We start from the raw sequence: 18295 nt of genomic DNA on the forward strand, positions 1-18295 counted from the left end.
ATTTGTAGCTGAGGGCTTCAGCTTCCGGGTAACATGGAAATGACGTCATTCACGTAGATTACTGATTGGCAGCGCTAACTCGAAATTTCGAGTTGCTTTTCTCAAAATTTTGAGTTAATATGTCGAAATTTCGAGATAATAACTCGAAACACTACTTCCAGTGTTGATTTTTCTTACCTATTCCTAACATTAAGTGGCTAAATCTGGTGATTAAAGCTCCCACAAAATCAAAGATTTGCTCCTGCAACCCTGTAAGCCACCAGAAAACACTTTAGATATTACTAATCATTTGTTACCAAGAACTTGCACGATTTCCTTTGTGCAACATTTTTTTTTTAACTGAAAGAGGCAAGCAGGAATGGTAGACAGAGGAAGGAACTACAGAGCGAAAGGGAAAAGCCCATCTAATCTAAAGGCTTCATCTGTGGCAGGCTGCTGTGGTGCTCCTTCTCTTGTAATGAACTTGATCCCAGAGATCTGCTGATCAAATGGTCTCCAGCCAGTGGCACTCCAATTTGAGAGACCAGCCAACAGTGGAGGACACAGCCATTACAACTGACTTTTTACTTTTAAGAAGTCAGCCCACAAAATACCATTTGCAGAGTATTAAGAAGAAAAATCCCTTTGTTCTCGTTCCCATGGGCCTTTGTGAATTTCAACACTTGAAAAAAAGACTCTTGATGCAACCCTGAAATGTGAGAAATTGTAACATGCACAAGGCTGAAAAGCATAGTCTGTTTACCCGGTTAGAAATCCACAACAAACAAAGACATTCTACTCCTAATAAGACGCATTGAAGCAAGGATAAGCTTAGTGGGGGGCTACTGAGACACGCAACACACACAAAGAAAGCTGTTAAGATCCCTGGGCAGTTGTAGAGACTTTCTGCTGGAATGTCCATCCAACCCTCTTTAAAATCCTGTCTGTTATATCTGCTGCACATGTCTGAAATCAAATACGCCTGTAGAAGTTAACAGTTATGGAAAAGCATCCTTTTCTTTGGTTTTAACTTTTCAATAGTTTGTCAAATTTTCAGCTGTATTTTTATGAATCCTGTCTGATGTGGATCCCCTGTTGTGTCTCGTCTATGCCTTAGCTGTTTGTTATTCCTGACCGACAAACATGCACGAATACACAGACACATCTAAGCCTGCTCCAGGTCCTCCCACTTGGTACACTGTGGTGAAGGCTGAAGGTAATGGTTTCCATTTTTCCTTAATGCCAGTGTGTCAGGGAGGGATGGCAGGCCAGCGCTTCATTACAGCAGCACAGCAGGGCCCCCGTGTCTCCTGTAGGGATTCATTATGTTGCTGCCGCCCCATCAAACACACCCAGCTGTATCCTGCACTCTTCATAAAGGTTTCTATATATCGTCAGATAATGATCACCCAGGACGGTGCCATGGAGCAGGACACGGGCCTCCTCTGTGCTGCGAGGCTGACACTTCCTCTGAAGAAAGCATCCTGCCTCAGCCGTGTGCACAGGCGGCATCGGCCTCGAAGCTGAGCCTAACTGAACTTTTTGTTTTAAATACAAAAAACAAGCACACATCAGTATATTTTAGAGCTTTGCAACCAGCTATGTTTCACTCAGTTAGTCTCTGCACACCAAGGCCAAACATAGATTGTGCAGACACAGCTTCCACAGCCGACATACCACCTGCTAAACAGACAGCACTGTGCTTTCACTGATCCTCAGAACAGAAAGTATTTTCATCACTGTAAAAGCCCCTTAATATTGCATAAAATAGCCAGTAGTAGTTAAAACGCATTTTAAGCACATCAGGTCCATTTTTTCCCCTATTTTACTTCTTTTCTATTGAAATAAAGCAACAAAAGGAGAGAGGTGCATGCAGTAATACAAACACACACACACAGATCATACACAGGAGCACCCATTTATTACTTCCACGTGCAGAATCCACAAGCAACACAAAGAGGCTATATTTCAAAACGCACACACTAACTGATTAATGGCAGCTCATAAATAGTTACTGGGCCCAGGTGCAGGGCTCTTGCTTTTCTTTTGTCTACAGCATCCTTGTGCACATCACATTCATACTGATCCACTTTCTCTTTTCGGCTCCTTAGTAAACCGCGTGCTGCCAAGGCAACACTTTTAAAAAACTGACTGTGGATGCAACATTAATTTCCACAACAAAGGTGAATTCCTGTGGCACTTTCTCTTTTTTTAAATTCACTTTTTCTCACTTGGGTTGCTGGGTCGTCTATGCATAGAGCGAGCTCTCTAACCCCAGGACGTAGGAAAGTCATTTAAAATACATTCTGCTATTTGAAAAATGTGTGCAGCAGTCAATTGGAAAATAAGTACTCTGTTCGTACTCCACCTAATGAATTCATGCACTTTGCACTTTTCATTATACCTGTGGTGTTCTGTGGGGGGGTTGTGAGTTCTAAAATGTAGTCTGACAAAAATGGGCTGGATGCATGTTTATGTAAAAATATACTATACATTTATTCAACGAGATCCAGTGAGTCAATAAAAGCTTTTGTTAAGAAGTACAATAAAATTAAACGACTGTCCTTGATGCTGCTTAGTGGTGAGGTTTGAATAGATACACCGGTACAGTCATCCAATGACTGTTTGTAACTTTGCTAACAATAGATATACATCCTTTTTTTTAAAATATGTGGTTGTTTTTAAATCTCTTTGTGGTGATTTTTGTCGATATATGATGGTTTTGCATCTCTTATATTATTTTACCTTTCTATGCATGTATTTATCTCGTTGCTCTATGAGGTTGTTTTGCATCGCTCCGACACTTCCTGTGCCTTTGCTTTCTCTTTCTTTTTCTTGGTTTTGCATCACTTTATATCAAGCTGTTTTGTTTTTTAACTTTTGACCCTCTTTTGGTTGTTTTGCATCTCTCTGTTGTCATTTTCTGTCTTTGTAGTTTTGTTTCTTTGTAGTCATTTTGTCTTCATCAGTTTGTTTTACTTCTCTTTGTTGTTGTTTTGTCTCTCTGTGAGCGTTTTCTTCTCTCTGATGTTTTCTCTGTCTTTTTAGTTGTCTTCCTTTTTGTTTTTTTGCATCACTTTTAGGGCTGCCACGATTAGTCGGCTAGTCACGATTACGTCGACTATCAAAATCGTCGACGACTAATTTATTAGTCGACGCGTCGTTTGAAGCTTTGTAAGATCACAAAAGACGCAGCAATAAGTAGTAGGATTTAAGAGTGTAATAACGGACTGAAACAGAAGATGGCAGCACTGCATGTACAAGGATGCCAGCTGCCGTTAAACCCCGAAGAAGAAGAAGCTGTGTCCCAGACACCGCTATGTGTCATAGCGGGGCCCAGCTCATTTTCTAACAATGGGGGCAGCTAGTTAGTTTTACTCTTATTATTCTTTCTGGGTCACAAAATAAACGTTTAACATATTTTCAGGCGAGAATGTAGCTGTGTAAACCTCAAATATCTGCTCAGTTTATCAAGACACCACATATTTTCAAAAGCGCTCTGACGTTTTCGGAGACGTCTGTTACCCACCAGCTCGATAGCTAGCCGGGGGCAAGGCTCACTAGAGCCGGTGAGAACACCGGACTCCCGGCAAATCATTTTCAAACCCACCGCTGTCTTTCGCTACTCAGGTTAAACATGATATATAAGTCACTTAGATAACTTAAAAATTTTATTGTTTGGCTTTTTGTTTTAGTATTTTATTTGTTACTGAGTAAATCGGTTTGGCTGAGATTAAAGTTATAGTTTTTACACAGCTGAATAAACGTCAAGCAGACAGCTGATTATCAGAAGTGTGAGATGCTCGAGAATTTACTCCGGTGTCCTGTTATATTTTAGATAGCAAGCAGCAGACGGCTGAGTTTATTAAACTTCACCGAAACAATCTGCAGATTTCATTAAAATTTAATAAACTATCATCTTGTCTTTATTTTTAGTTAGCACAGACCTTAAACACTTAAAGCTGTAAGCTAATGATAGTTATATAAGAGCAGATGCTGCTGGTGCAATAAGCTGTACGTTTTACGTCCAATGGATGATGATCTGATTAGTTGACTAATCGCAAAAAAAAATCGTTGAACCCCTCAACCCCTCCCTGAACCTGGTTCTGTCAGAGGTTTCTTCCTGTTAAAAGAGAGTCTTCCCTCCCCACTGTTGCCAAATGCTTACTCATAGGGAGATTGCTGGGGTTTTCTCTGTATGGTTGTAGGGTCTTTATCTTACAGTATAAACTGCTTTGAGGCCACTGTTGTTGTGATTTGGTGAGATATAAAATTCTATTGAATTTTCTGTCTGCATCTGCTTGCTTTACCTCTCTTTCTAGTTGTTTTGTCTATCTGTGAGTCTTTCGCATATCTGATAGTTTTCTGTGTCTTTTGTCTTTCTTTTTGTTGTTTTGCATCTTTACATTTAGCTGTTTTGGATGTTTTGCTTCTCTCTGTTCTCATGTTGTGTCTCTTTATAACTAATTTGTTTCCATGTGTTTGTTGAGTCTCTCTATGTGATTGTTTTGCATCTCTCTGCTGACATTTTCTATGTCTTTGTAGTTCTTCTCTGTGCATCTAGCTGTTTAGTTTCTTTGTTATTTTGTCTCTGTGGTTGTTTTGTGTGTCTCATCTGTTTTGTTCTTTTGCGGTCATGTAAAGTTGACCCGGTTTCACAGTTAGTAACCGAAAACGTTATTTTTACAAATGGCATTCAAGTCATTGTGGTGTGTTGTGTTCAACCTTTCATTTTATCACCGTGGCCGACAGACGTGAACTGTGGCTTGACAGCTGAGCTGGCTATGCAGTGTACCTACTAATGTCACAGGGTCATTCTAGCATTCACCGCTGACATTCACTGTTGAACCTGAGGCAGTTACTGAGCCCAGGAGACGTCTCGCTTAGGGCTTAGAGACTGTCAACACAATCACTGGGCTAATGTCAGACACACAGGCATATACATACGCGCGCACACATACAGACATCACCTTTAACAGCCTAGCGCAGGGACATAGCTTCAGGTTTCGTTAGATAGTCCATTGTTTCTTAAATGACTTATTCCTCCTGTTAAACACAACCTTTCATAGTTGATTAATGTCTTCAATCCAATCACCACTTTATCTCTTGCATTATTATTATTTATTTTCCCCACCACACTCTTGAGGTACTTTGTCTCCTGTGCATACCCAATCTGCAAGGTGGCATGGATGGATTGAGCGACGGATTACGTTTGGTTAGCTCATCCGCTGACATGGCCCCATGTGCGCCATGGGTTGCCACATAACTGATAAGCAAGTCAAGGACAAGCAATTTGTCTGACGTATAAATTCATTTGCCACATAAAAAAATAGATGGCAATATGGAAATGGAAGTAATTAAGATGATAGATTGGGTGCAGTGTGTGAGATTCGTGTGTCATCGCTACAGTGCTCCCAGGATGAAGATTTGCAGTCATAAGCATGAGTTCAAATGGTTCGGCATGCACTGGGAGCTCAGAGACACATGCTGGAAATGGTCTTTGTTTGGAGGCTGTGGAAGAAATTGCTGCCCGGCTGTCAGGTTTTTTTTTTGTTCGTATGTTTGTTTGTTTGTGGGGTTTTTTTTAAGCATTTGATTCTTTCTTTCTTGGCTTTAATTTACTTTATCTTTGTTTTGCAAAACTTAACAGTAATGGTGCTTTTTCCCTCCAGTTATTCGGCCACTAATATGTTTTTAGCAGATATTTGATTCATCTTTACTACTAAGACGAATCAAGCCTCTCAAAAAAATTGTTCTTTGTTTTCAGAAGTATGTCTATTTGCTTTCTCAAGGAACAGATAATTATAGTTCTGTCCTGAATACCATTTACCGGGCTCAGGGGGGTTTGGTGGTAATCAACAGCAAATTTTCTAACCACCAGATTGGCTGACAAATGCTTTATTTTGAATGTTCGCTCAGAGAGAAAGATGTAAGACACATATATCCTCCTTTTTGTCTCACTGCTGGTTCAGAGGAAGAAATAAAAACCACAACAATGTTTTTTGACAAGTTTGTACACAAACAAGGAAATTGTGTGAGATGTCCTTTTGAGAGTTCAGTTGTAAAGCAGCACTGTCCAGATTTTTTTTTTTTTTTGCTATTCTTCTTTTAATAAAAATACAAATGGCTAAGTGGCTATGAAATTTATCATACTTGTGACAAAGTTGGCAACAGTGAGGTGATTACTGCTGTGAGTGAGAGAAATGTGAGACACCCACACTGAATTATATTTTCACATTCAAAACAACAACAACAAATTTCTACAGCAATCCCAAAATTGAAAACAAAATACAACAAAAAGAAAAAATACCTGAAAAGATGCAATATTTGACACTACCCCCATAAATGCACGTGTGTACAACTAACCCTCCTGATCTAAAAGCTCAGACTTCAGATCACTCTCACTTGATTTCAGACAGCTTTGTCCTACTATTGGCCTGTAGGATGTCAGCAAGACGGGGCCTCGTGTGCTTATCTCAGGCACACACCTGCTGTTTAGACCTTCTGTTTGTGATGGGCAACCAATCACAAACAGAGGAGGGGTTCTAAAATAGCTTTCAGAGGATTAACTGAAGGGCTGCACCAAGGCCCAGTATAAGATAAGAAATGTTAATACAGATTATGAATAACAGTTCATGGGGTTAGGTTAAGTTGTGATTCTGAATTGACCATAGGTGTGAATGTGAGTCTGAATGGTTGCCTGTCTTTCTATGTTAGCTCTGACAGACTGGCGGCCTGTTCAGGGTGTACCCCGACTCTTGCCCTATCACAGCTGCGATAGGTTCCAGCCCCTTTGCAACCCTGAATTAGATAAGTGAAGAAAGTAGATGGATCGGTGGATGGATGGATGGAAATACACATAATGCCCACCTTTAAGCCAGAGTGAGCAGATGGAGCAACCCGTGACCCTAAGTTAGGTAACCTCTTAAGAAAATGGATGGATAGAATGTAGTATCAGTACAAAGCAGTGATGTCTTATATTTAATGCGATGCACAGTATCCCACAGATATTGAAAGCGTCACCTAATCATCTAACATTATCTCCAAGTTGCATAATGCTTGAACATGTCAGAATCTTTAAGTCTCTATGAGTTCCAACAAAATATTTACATGCCCAGATACATTGCGGTTAGAGGGCTTGAACCGCCTCTGCAGTCTCGAGCTCGCAGCAGAGACTGAATGGCTCAGTGATAAAGAGCCCCATTACTGGGCTGGGATTGACCAGTACACAGGCAGGCCTGCTCACTCTAAAGATAGCAGAAGCTATTTTATTGCCCAGCTAATCTCTCCCAACTCCCTGTATTTTATTTCCTCGTCTGCTTTCTCTGCCTTTGCGCTCCCACTGTTTTTTCTTTTTGTGCAGCTCTCAAGGTCAACAGGTTTTTGCCTCCAGTGACAATTGTAGACAATTTCCAGTAAAAATGGTTTAGTTTGCTCTTTAAAAACTCTCTTTCACACGTACTCTGACAGGTATATCTCCTCAAGACATTCAAAGAGAGATTTGTCTCACCTCTGTGTGGCAACTAAAAATCAAGCTGTACCAAGCGAACCGATTCCCTTCCCTTACTTATGTTTTAATCATTTTTTGTGAAAAGTGGCAGCTTTTGGTTTTAAAGGTACCATTTGCTTTCTTCTTGCTTCACTTTGTTCTGGGTGTTGCCTCTGAGTAAATCACAGGTCTAGCTGAAAATGTCCTTTCCACCACTGCATCCCTTTATTTCTTCCCCTTCTTTGTGAACTATAATTCTTTTCTGCTTAAACAAAATAAAGTCTTAAACAAAATGGCAACCGCTCATCTCATCTTCTGTCACTGCCCTCTTTTCCTCTCTGTCTCAACCTGTTTCAGAAACATTTATTAGAGAGTTGCGTTTTTTTTTACTCGCCGCTCTGATCACCTTAAGCCAAACATTTCAAGATATGTAGGTAGTTGGAGGAACATCATTAGCATAATTTCCCAGAGGCTCACTGAGCTTAATTATCAACGTGGCTGTGTGCAGACTAGAGCACAGCTCATCACATTAGGATGGAGTCCCTGCTGTTTATGCCCACGCTTCGCCAGGTCCCAGCTGACTACCTGGAGATTCATTGCTGGCACAGTTCGACTTCCAACAACTCCCAAACTTTCATCTTCCTTGCTACGATTAGTCACCTTGAGCTCACCGAGGGGGCAAAATAATGGAGAAGACTTCATGCACGTTTAGATAGTGTACGTAACGCTGTGGTGGAGCATCTGTGTTAGTCTGTATACGCTTCCATATATCAACTCAAAGTGCAATGAGACAAAAGAAGTGGACCCAAGTGCAGATAAAATGGAAATTGATTGGCAGAGAGGTTAAGTGGGGAAAAGGGTACTTTATTTACTCACAGAAAGAAAATAAAGACAATTTCTCAAAGAGTATTTGTACATTCCCCCACTATTATTGTACAATACTAAATTATTCATATAGTTTAGGCAATCATCTTCCAGGAATGAGTCCATTTAGAAGTCCCCATATTGATACTATGGTTATTATTCTGAATATTGAGGTAATAAAGTGTATAATTCTCTCACGGATAAATGAATAAACTGTGGAAATGCACAGGAAGAATCTGCATTACTGCAAACAGACCAATCAGTTGCAGCCTGCGTCAACAACACATGTAGTTACAGTTCTAGGAAGGCACACATGTTATGTCGTAGGCCTTCAGAGGGTTTGTGGCTATGTTGTAGATTTCCCAGCTGAGAAAAAGAATCTTGTGCTGATTGGTAGCAGATTATGTTGCGAGTTTTGGTTTAAAATTGTTTGGAAGAGCCACATTTTCACAGATTCTTTTATTAACAGCAGAGTTTAAGTGTGATAAAGATCCTGTGCTAGGGGAATATGTTTTATATGTGCAGGCTGTTATGCTGTACCTTACTAGAACTGCATTGTCAGGGGAATGCGTGTGTATTAATCTAGTGATTTAGGAAATGTATCAAATGTTGTTATACTTGATTCTAATCTGCTGCTAAATATCTTTTACACTGCTGGAATTGCAGTTACTAGAAAACAGAGCACATGTAAAGAATACCCATTTAATAAATCTAATTAATTTCACTTTGAGCTGCTGACAAATTAAACCGTTTTCCACGTCTCCTTTATTGATGAAATAGGAGATGCGGGCTATGGCTGTGGGACAGTTACATGTTACAATGTATCCAGTGTAAAGTTTCAGATCTGTAACATGCACGCCACCTTAGAAAGAAGCAGCAGCACTGAGAGCACACTCAGCGATAAAACAGTTTACTTGAAATCTTAATTTTACCGCTCTGTGCCATTTTCTGCAGCATTGATCTCTCATCGTTTTTGCTACAGTGTTGCATTTCAAATTTGTTTTTGATGTTCTTTATACCTTTTTATCATCATCATCATCATCAGCCAATAACATCTCTGATTGGAGCCAGCGTCACTTATGGGGATCAATGCATGCAAAAGAGGAGCAAAGCACCCATTTTTATGTCAGCGCGCACACGACCTGAAGCAGAAATCGCAGCTTAACAGAGAAAGTTGTTAACTGTCGCTGTAAGACCAGCTAATGCCAGCTAATGCAATGAAAGCCTCACTGTGGTGAACTTGTTTGGTAGTACAGCTCTAAGAAGTAAGGATTACAATAAACACAGATCAACAGGAAGGCCATGACACACCACACACTCGACTCTCTGTGGTTTCTCTTTAATGCACAGTCACATCCATGTGTTCGACAGCCTTCTACTTCCTTTTGGGAGAGGAAAAGTGTGTCCTCTGTGTGTGAGAGAGAATAGAAATTATCTATCTCCATCTCTATTCTCTGTAAATAGGAGGGGAAATGGAAATACTCCTTGTGTGCAGCTAGTGAAAAGGCAATTTCCTAGAGATGCGCAACACTTCTGCACTGCCCTTTGTTAAGCTTTTATTGTGGGCCACACATTTCCAGCCAATACAAACTGTGCCTACATTATCCCGCTTAAACTAATATTTTCGTACATGCTAACATCTATACATAATAGTATATACTCTGCGTAAGGGTGTGTATGTGGGTCACAGTGTTTACTGGTCTGGGCTGTTGCTTGTATATCAGTACGGTATTTCATTTACATCGGTATGCCTGATCACATCTGGGCTGCTGTTTCTACATGGGACCAGACAGAGATCAGCTCATTCTTTCTAATGATGGAAAACTGTGTAAGAAGAAAAGAGGGAGAAATACGATGACCACCACAGCAGGGGAAGTTACTACAGCAACAGTTCTAATCTTTTTCTGCCACTAGGCAAACAAATGAGCCGTGTGTCCGCAAATCAAGATTCTTTTTCCCGCAACTTTACTTGGAAAAAAAATTCAGAACATGACAAAAATGAAAAATGTCTCCTTTTCACCCTCTTTTCTCCTCTTTTCTTGCAAGTTAATGTGACATCAAACAGGCCTGTGGGCATGCGAGGCCACACTCTTAATGTGTGACTTCTTTCATGTGTCTTTTGAAGTGAACGGTAGCGCCAGATAACGTCCCGGTTTGGACAGCAGCTAGATAAGAAGTTTCTTTAGGGAAGCGGGAGAGGAAGAGGAAGCAGCGGGTGCTGGTGACACCCAAAGGTGCCTGCGTGACTCTGTGCTGCCTCTGTTAATGCTTTTGTATTTACACGTCTGACTGCCCTCGTCCCGCTGGAGCGGGTGGTCTCCACCTGACTGCCTGTCCCGCTTGTAGGTCAGAGAAGATAAGGAGGACATTAGTCTATTCTAATGTATTCCATTTCCTCTTTACTGGCTGAGAGGCTTGAATCCACATTGCATAGCCTGGCCTAGCCTTCTTTTTTAACTGTGTCTTGTTCTTCCTCATTTCTTTTTAGAAAACAATTTAAAGCGCCTGACTTCTGGAGAAGTGCACGCTAAGACAGCATGTTAATGAACTAAGCTGATGACTGCACATATCCCCTTTGATCTTAAGGTAATTGCAACAATTCCATGTATATAGACAGTGAATCACAGCTTCAGTACAATGCTACTGCTGACCAGGTTTTACTGGACTCCTACTGTAGACAGACGTCTCTCCGCCTGGGCCCGGGTGAAAACAATCACTGCACTTAATATATTCTATTTTATGTCGTTTTTTGCCAGAGGGAACACGCACGTGACACCACAGCAAAGCTTGAGCGCTCCATCCACAGTAGAGCCACCCATTTCCTGTTGTGTTTAATTCAGCCCTTCCCATTGCTAATAAAGTTATGAAAGTAAGCAAACAGTGGCAATGCAGTTTGATCCAAAGCACAGACCTTTTGTATTGTAATGAAAAGGAGTTTGAAGTCACAGAGCTGGATTTTTATTAGCTGTATCTTGGGAAGAATAAAATTGAATAATGCTACATTAGATGCAGTGTGTATGAATGTCTGGGACTACGGCATATTGGATTTTTCTGACATTTTCTGACAATAATAGATTTCGTATTTCATCTGCTGAACTCAGGCATCCACGCGTAAATATGGCATATGAACTAAGCCAGTGATTTCTGTGTTAGGGGTCTGTGATGAAACTGATTCAGTGTCACGCTTGGGTGCCAGGTTATCACACACCTTCCTGCCCCACAATCCCATTCAATCTCTTTCTCTCATTCGCACCGCTGTGAACCTGTTTCACCGTCCCTGGGAGCAGCTTTCCATTTCTCGCTACACCACTGAGAAAGAGATTCAAGGTTAATTTAGTTCATTTAGTTGGTAGAAGCTATACCGAATCTTTGTATGGCAGTACAATACGTTCTGATCTGTTTTATTTAATTTTGTTTCCCTCATCTACAGCTACCTTTGCTGTAGACACACACACACAAACCTTCATAGGGAAAAAAAGAAGAATGCACATAAAGGTATTTGCTGTTTATTAGTCTACACAAAGGCCTCCGCAGCCTTGTAGCTACCTGTGAAACCAGGCCAGATTTCAGGAACAATGAAGTGTAGTGCTCTGCGATGCTTCTGGCTGCTTTGGCTTCTCCTAATCGTTATTTTACTCCCTCTGTCTGAATTCTGCACCCACTTCAAAGCTAATGAAGTGAAGAGTCAGGCAAGTTGGCAGTCATGAGAAACAGAACGCATGGAGTTTTCCAAGGACACTTTTTCCTTTCGTTCTTCTTCTTCTTCTTTTTTTTTTTTTTTTAAAGAAAAGACAAATATGAGTGCAAGTATTCTGAAGGGCAGCATTATGAATGGGACAATAATAAGCACTGGTTTGTTGCGAAGTACCTGCTTCTAACCAAATATCAGATTTGAGTGTTTGGGGTTTTTTTTCGTTACTTTGACATAAGACAAAGGTCTAATTGGTTAAAGTGAATGCAGCGAGTGGGAGTTTTGCCATCTTACCCTTTAAAGTTTGTCGTGGTCTTCTTTTGAGTCTCTCTGGAACGTTTGCAATGAAACTGGGACACTTTAGTGACTTGAAGCCCTTCCACGATTCACTGTCTCATCATCTCTGAGTTATTATGATAGCCTCGCATACTCAGCAGCACTCATCTGATTGGGACTGACACACTCTCTCTACGCCTCTTCACTCTTATTCCTCTCCCTGGGAAAGAAGGCCTGGCTAAGCCGGTCTTTCCATGCCATCTTCTGCTCCGACAAATGCTGACTATGGGTTGATTGTAAACAGTCTGCTACTTGAGGGTACAAGGAGGTGAATGAAGTTGGCCTTTTACAGCTCAAGGGCAACATTGCACAGCTCATTAAAATCCCTGTATCTGAGCTAAATAACAAGAGAGTTTTCAGTTTTCTGCTTTTATGCGATTGCTTTTTGTTACTTCATTATACCAGCAGCTCAGATGTGTTCAGTTTGCCACGTTAAGGAGGCTTCCTAGTTGTGCATGCAATGAAAATGTTCGGCCTCTTTGCAAGCCATCATGGTGTCATGTCAGGTTCTTATATCACACTGTCCATTCCTCATAGGATTAGACCACTGAGGCGTGTAAGACCCCTTTGAAATTAAGCTCTTCCACGCTGCAGTGCAATCTAAAAGATTGTGTAATTTTTCTTACACAGACATGATTAGTCCACATTATTCACCCTGCATAGAGTTCAGTCTGTGCAGTTGGGTTAGAAATGAATTAAAACAAAGAATTAAACAGTGACGCTGCTTTCAATGCATCCCATTCTTCTTCACTGACAAAAACCTGCTGCCTTTAATACCCACAATGCAACTGGTGGGGTGAGAGATTTTGGTGTGTGTTGGCAGCAAATTTAGCTCTAAGCCTCTAAGCTCTAAGAAGCTCACTTATGTCCAAGGTACGAGTTGAGGAGGCTTTGTATCCTCTCAGTTTCCAGCTTTTCCCAGCTCTTGTTTTTACATATGGAGTCGTAAAGTTGTACACAGACTTTGATGTGTAAAATTGCTGGAAGCCCTTCTTAAGATGTTCTCTTTGCTTTAGATTTAAAAGACAAATTGATTCATTTTTAGTTATTCTCTGAATTAAGTTGCTTTTTTCTTTTGGCAGATTTTTTCCTCATCCCTCATTAAAAACTCGCAGAGATGGAGTCAGCCCAGGCTGCAGCTTATCTGATCCAGACACTTAGCCGCATTCTGTCCTGGTCTTATTGATAAAATCCAGCCCTCATTCTGCTCACCTGATACTTACTCGACGCTGCTTCCTGGATTTCATTCCTTTGAAATGCAGGCAGTGCTGTTGTTCGCGTACCCACCCTGGCTTTGTGTCCAGGTTTGCTCTGAATGCCATCATTTTCAGTGCTGTAGAGAAGCAGCCTTGGGTTGCAAACACACACGTGTGTGTCTTTGTGTTTCTTCCACAAAAGCTGAGAATACTTTGATAAAGAAGGTCATTAAAGTGTCATTAGCTTTGAGGTGTCGAGCCCCCACAGATAACACATGGGGAGCTGGGACGGCTGAGCTCCGAGAGAGAGGGACAACGGGATGCTTGACAAACCACACTCAGGAGATAGCTCGCCTTGACCTGTTCATGCTCCCTTCTTTGTGATTCCTTCTCATCGTTCTGATGTTTTTTTTCCCCTCCACAACAGTCATTCCCAGAGTCCCCAGTGTGCAACTAAAGCATCACTGCAAGCTTCCTCCCTCCTCATCCTTGTTGATGGCAACTGTTTGCTGCCCACACAAAGCATCGATTTGATACTCATACAGCTCCTGCATTGTAGCTCTCGTATGAGCATTGTTTCCCGCTGACCATGAAACTGCTGCCCTTGAAAGCAGAAAAACTGACATCTCCTAAAATCAATTTGGCGTAATAAAAGAAATGTTTGCTGTAGCTTTCTAGAAAGCTACCCACTTTGAGAAATCCAAGCTTTTCCTGTAACCCAGTGCTCCAAACCTGAAACAACTATGACACCTGGAATTGTAATGGAAATGCAGTGGGCACTCAGAATGACTAAGAGCAGCAGTGATAGCCCATAGCACAGTCGATAACTGCTTGGCAGCACGAGCTAGGAGACTTGACTCAATTTGTAAAAGTGAGCCACTCTCTGGCTGCATTGCTGCCGAGGATAGTGTCGCCGGAAAGCTGACCATCACAAAAGTGCAGAAGGGGACAGTTTTGTTTATTAAGGAGCGCCACAGCTTTACAGCGAGGAGTGCAAACTGATCTAAGGACACATGAATCATTTCTCACTGGAAGGTTTGGTCAATTACAGGTCATCTGTGCTTTTGTTGTTCAATACATTAAAAGCTCTGTTCTGCCACTGTTGGACTTTTAAAGCTGTCCAAGCTCATGATTCAGTTTTATATATGCAGCATATGGCAACAAATCAAAAATCTTACTGCAAATGGAGGCACTTCAGCACTGATGAAGTAGCTAAATTGCACACTTGAATCACAGAGAGACTGTTTCTGTAAAATCTCTACTGCCACCAAGTGGTTCCCATTTGGCATACAAGTGCACAAACAATACAATGCCATGTGCAGCCATCGGGATGTCAGAAACAAACAGCTATTCTCTCCATCCATTTTAACCAGTTTAGGGTTGAACAGAGCCATAGAGTGAAAGGTGTTGTACACCCTGGACAGGTTGCCAGTCTGTTGCAGGGCTACATCTTTTTCTTAGTGAGATTTTATATATAAAATATTTCCTACATTTTTATACTTTTGAGTCTGTAGTTTTGCATGACTAACAGTTCAAAATCATCCTCAATGTTAAAATAATCAAAATAATCTGACTAAGAGGGACTGTAGTTAGTCTGAGTTAGTCTGTAGTTAGTCTGAGTCGGACCGCAGGTTGCCTCCTAACAGGTGAAATATACAGTCGCTTGCAATATACAGTCGCTTGCAATCAAAAGTGATCATCACCCAGAGGTTGAGGGTGTTGTGGCATCTGGACACTTAATAAACTCCAATTTTACATAGTTGCAAGGACGATTCTGGTGTGTCTGAGCCAAAAGTGGGCCATGCAGTAAAACGTTTGCAAATCGCTGCTCTGAACTGAAGGTTTGAACAGCAGGTGGGTGGGGCTTCTGCGTGCACCTGAACCGACCATGTTGGCGACATGCATACTTGCCGACTCCACACAAAGCCAAGAGTGGGAAAACCATCTGAAACAAAGAGTTTAAAGCAGTCTGAAGCCTGAGCTTTCAGCTAACAGAGATTAAATGTACATATGCTGACCTCATTATTTGAATCTGCATTTACCAACAGTGTGTGCATGACAGAAAATAAGGAAAAGCACAGCAGGTCCCCTTTAAAATTGAAAACATTCATAAATCGGCATGCTTTTCATATGCATTTGTGTTAAATCTTTGCTCCACAAGTCTTCATAAGGCAGTGTACACCGTCTCACGCGTTTTGTCCTGTATCTTCTTTGCAGTGTTCATCATGGCGACCGGACTGCTGGTGTACCCTTTCGGCCTGAACTCCACACTGGTCCGGTCCTTCTGCGGAGACTCTGACATCTACTACGCTGGCGAGTGCCAGATCGGCTGGGGCTACATGCTGGCTATAGTGGGAGTCATGCTCACCGTCTTCTTGCCCTTTTTTGCTAAATATGCACCGAAGGAGCAGCTGTCCCCTACCCCGCTGCCCACGCTCTTATAGTTATGTCTTGTTTTTCTTCTCCTCTTCCTGACGATCCTCTCTAATCTGGGCTTAATGTCCCACGAAGACACCTGCATCGTGTTTTTTTGTTGTTGTTTTTTTTGTTTTAAAGACGATGCTGCTTGGGAAGCCCCCTCTGAGCAAGAACTAAAGCTGACGGCAGAAACAAGAAAACAAACCGTCTTCCTGCATCTCTTCGTTATTAATCCAGTCAATTTAAACGGGAAGTTTTCTGCTGTAACAATACTCTGCGGTTACGATTAGTGTTTTCCACTTCGACACATCTGTTTTCTTCCCGGCAGGTTTGGAGATGAAGCAGTCAGAAGATGCAAAGACTGATGAAACTGAGAAAATGACTGCAAACATAACAAATATGAAAAATATTAGGATTTCCTTTCCTTTCTTTTTTTTATGGTAAGAAACAAGTCAGCGTACAGTATGTAACATTCCAATGCAGACTGGAAGCATGAAAATAAGGGGCGGTATAACTCAAGCAATCGAATAATATTTCACTAAGAGGTTTTCAGAAACATTACATTTTGAAAACAGAGCCAACATGATCAATCAAGTGAAAAAAATCCACACGTCAGGACCTGCGTGTCTGGGTGTTTAGACTGTAAATACGTTGTGGATTTAACCGAGCTGATGTTTGAGCTTTCAGAACAACACTTTAATGAGAGAACGCTGAGGCTTTGAAGGATTTTTTTTTCTCCTCAGACTTTTTCTGCCTCCCGGTTTTTATGACCAGGCTAGCGAACCAGTGGGTGACGAGGAGACGTCACAGCTTTCGAAGACATCGCTTTTTAGTAGCTGCTGCAAAGAACAGGACAAAACACACAGCACCAGACCTGCTGTGAGGACGAATGGAAAACTGTCTCTTCAAAGAGGCGACTCGTGATGACTAACGAGTAGCTGTTTCAGAATGGTGTTGTGATAAAAAAAAAAAAGATAAGATACTGCATCCCTTTTTGTCAATGTTTTTCCCCTCAGATCTATTTCGTGTAATGTAACTCGCTCGTTTTGTTCCGTCTTACAACACACAAAAACGAAAACATTTTAATTCAGGAACAAAATGATTGCAAAAGGCAAGGCCGTGCAGGAATTGTCTCTAAAGATGCATGATAAGATGGGCTTCGTCAACGGTGGGACTGATCTAGATTTTAAACATGATCTGACCAACTTGTGCCTTTTAACATAACCAAGACAAGTGTTTAATACGATTATCAGGTAATCATCTTTTTTCTGCTGAAAAATGTTGGATCCTGTTGTCTGATGTTATTTCTTATTCTAATTTTTTCCCCCCTCACAGCGTTACTCCTGTACTTGATGCAGTATGATCTCATTAACTTGAGAAAATGTTCTGGTGGAAAAAAAAGATGTCACTGAATCCTTGGAGATAATAAGAGAGAGAAGAGGGAGGGGAGGAAAAAAAAGGAAAAGCAGTGTACTTATGCCCTGAGACGTTTTTGCCAATTATCTGGAAGCGATAAATCACTTGAATTGCTGTATTAAGAGGTTGTGACATGCAGCTAACAGATTAATTCCTGGCATCCTTGTATTATGTGATTTAAAATAAATTTTGAGTGGTGGAGGAGGGAGCTGTACAAACTGAACTTTGGTTATCTCTGCAGAGCTCATGTGAAAACGTGGCTTAAAATAATTCCCTCCCTTAAATAAGCTAATGTGTTGGTGTGTTTTTATCAATCCATTCCTCCTTTTAAGCGTTGGCACCATTTCTGTCATGTTGCAAGGACAACATTTCTCCGCATCCTGTCCCCGTACACTGCCAGCTTCATCAAGCTAGACTCCCTTTTCTAGTGGGTGTTTGTGCGTATTCGTGTTTAATATTGGGTTGGAGTTTGATAATGGATTCAACTTTTGAAATAATTCCCAAATTTGGGTTCCCGTAAAGACATGAAGAAAATTACTGTGATTTTGTTGCCATATTCAAAAGATCAGGAGCCATCTGTTGGTATTGTATTGGACCTTATACTGTGCTCGACTGTGTGGGAATGACTGGCGTGACTGCACTGGACTTATTCCCCTCTTTGTTGAACCGTTGTGTGTAAAGTCTCGGCACTGGTGAAACTGTTTTTGCTAGAGTAGAATTTCTTGTTTTTTTCCATTGTGATGTTTGACTGTAAATAAACTAACTGTACTTGATATCACATGTTATTCCTAGCTGCCCCGTTTTTCAAAGATATATTTTGAGATATTACCTCATCATGTCTGCTTTTACCTGAATTAACCTCTAAACAATGTTCTGCTGTTTTGTGAATTTTCTTTGTAATAAAAA

At 41.1% G+C, this 18295-nt stretch overlaps 1 protein-coding gene across 1 annotated transcript in view; it reads left to right on the forward strand.

The window, feature by feature from the left end:
- lhfpl7 (LHFPL tetraspan subfamily member 7) overlaps nucleotides 1–18213 on the forward strand; it is a 125215-nt gene extending 107002 nt beyond the window's left edge. The window contains exon 3 of the mRNA XM_082548058.1: nucleotides 15773–18213. Coding sequence (XP_082404184.1) covers nucleotides 15773–15999 — 227 coding nt within the window. The 3' untranslated portion in view covers nucleotides 16000–18213. The remainder of the gene's footprint in view (nucleotides 1–15772) is intronic.
- The last annotated feature ends 82 nt before the right edge of the window (nucleotides 18214–18295 follow it).

Source organism: Aulonocara stuartgranti, assembly GCF_965226115.1.
Source record: "Aulonocara stuartgranti genome assembly, chromosome: 10".
Classification (NCBI taxonomy): Eukaryota; Metazoa; Chordata; class Actinopteri; order Cichliformes; family Cichlidae; genus Aulonocara; species Aulonocara stuartgranti.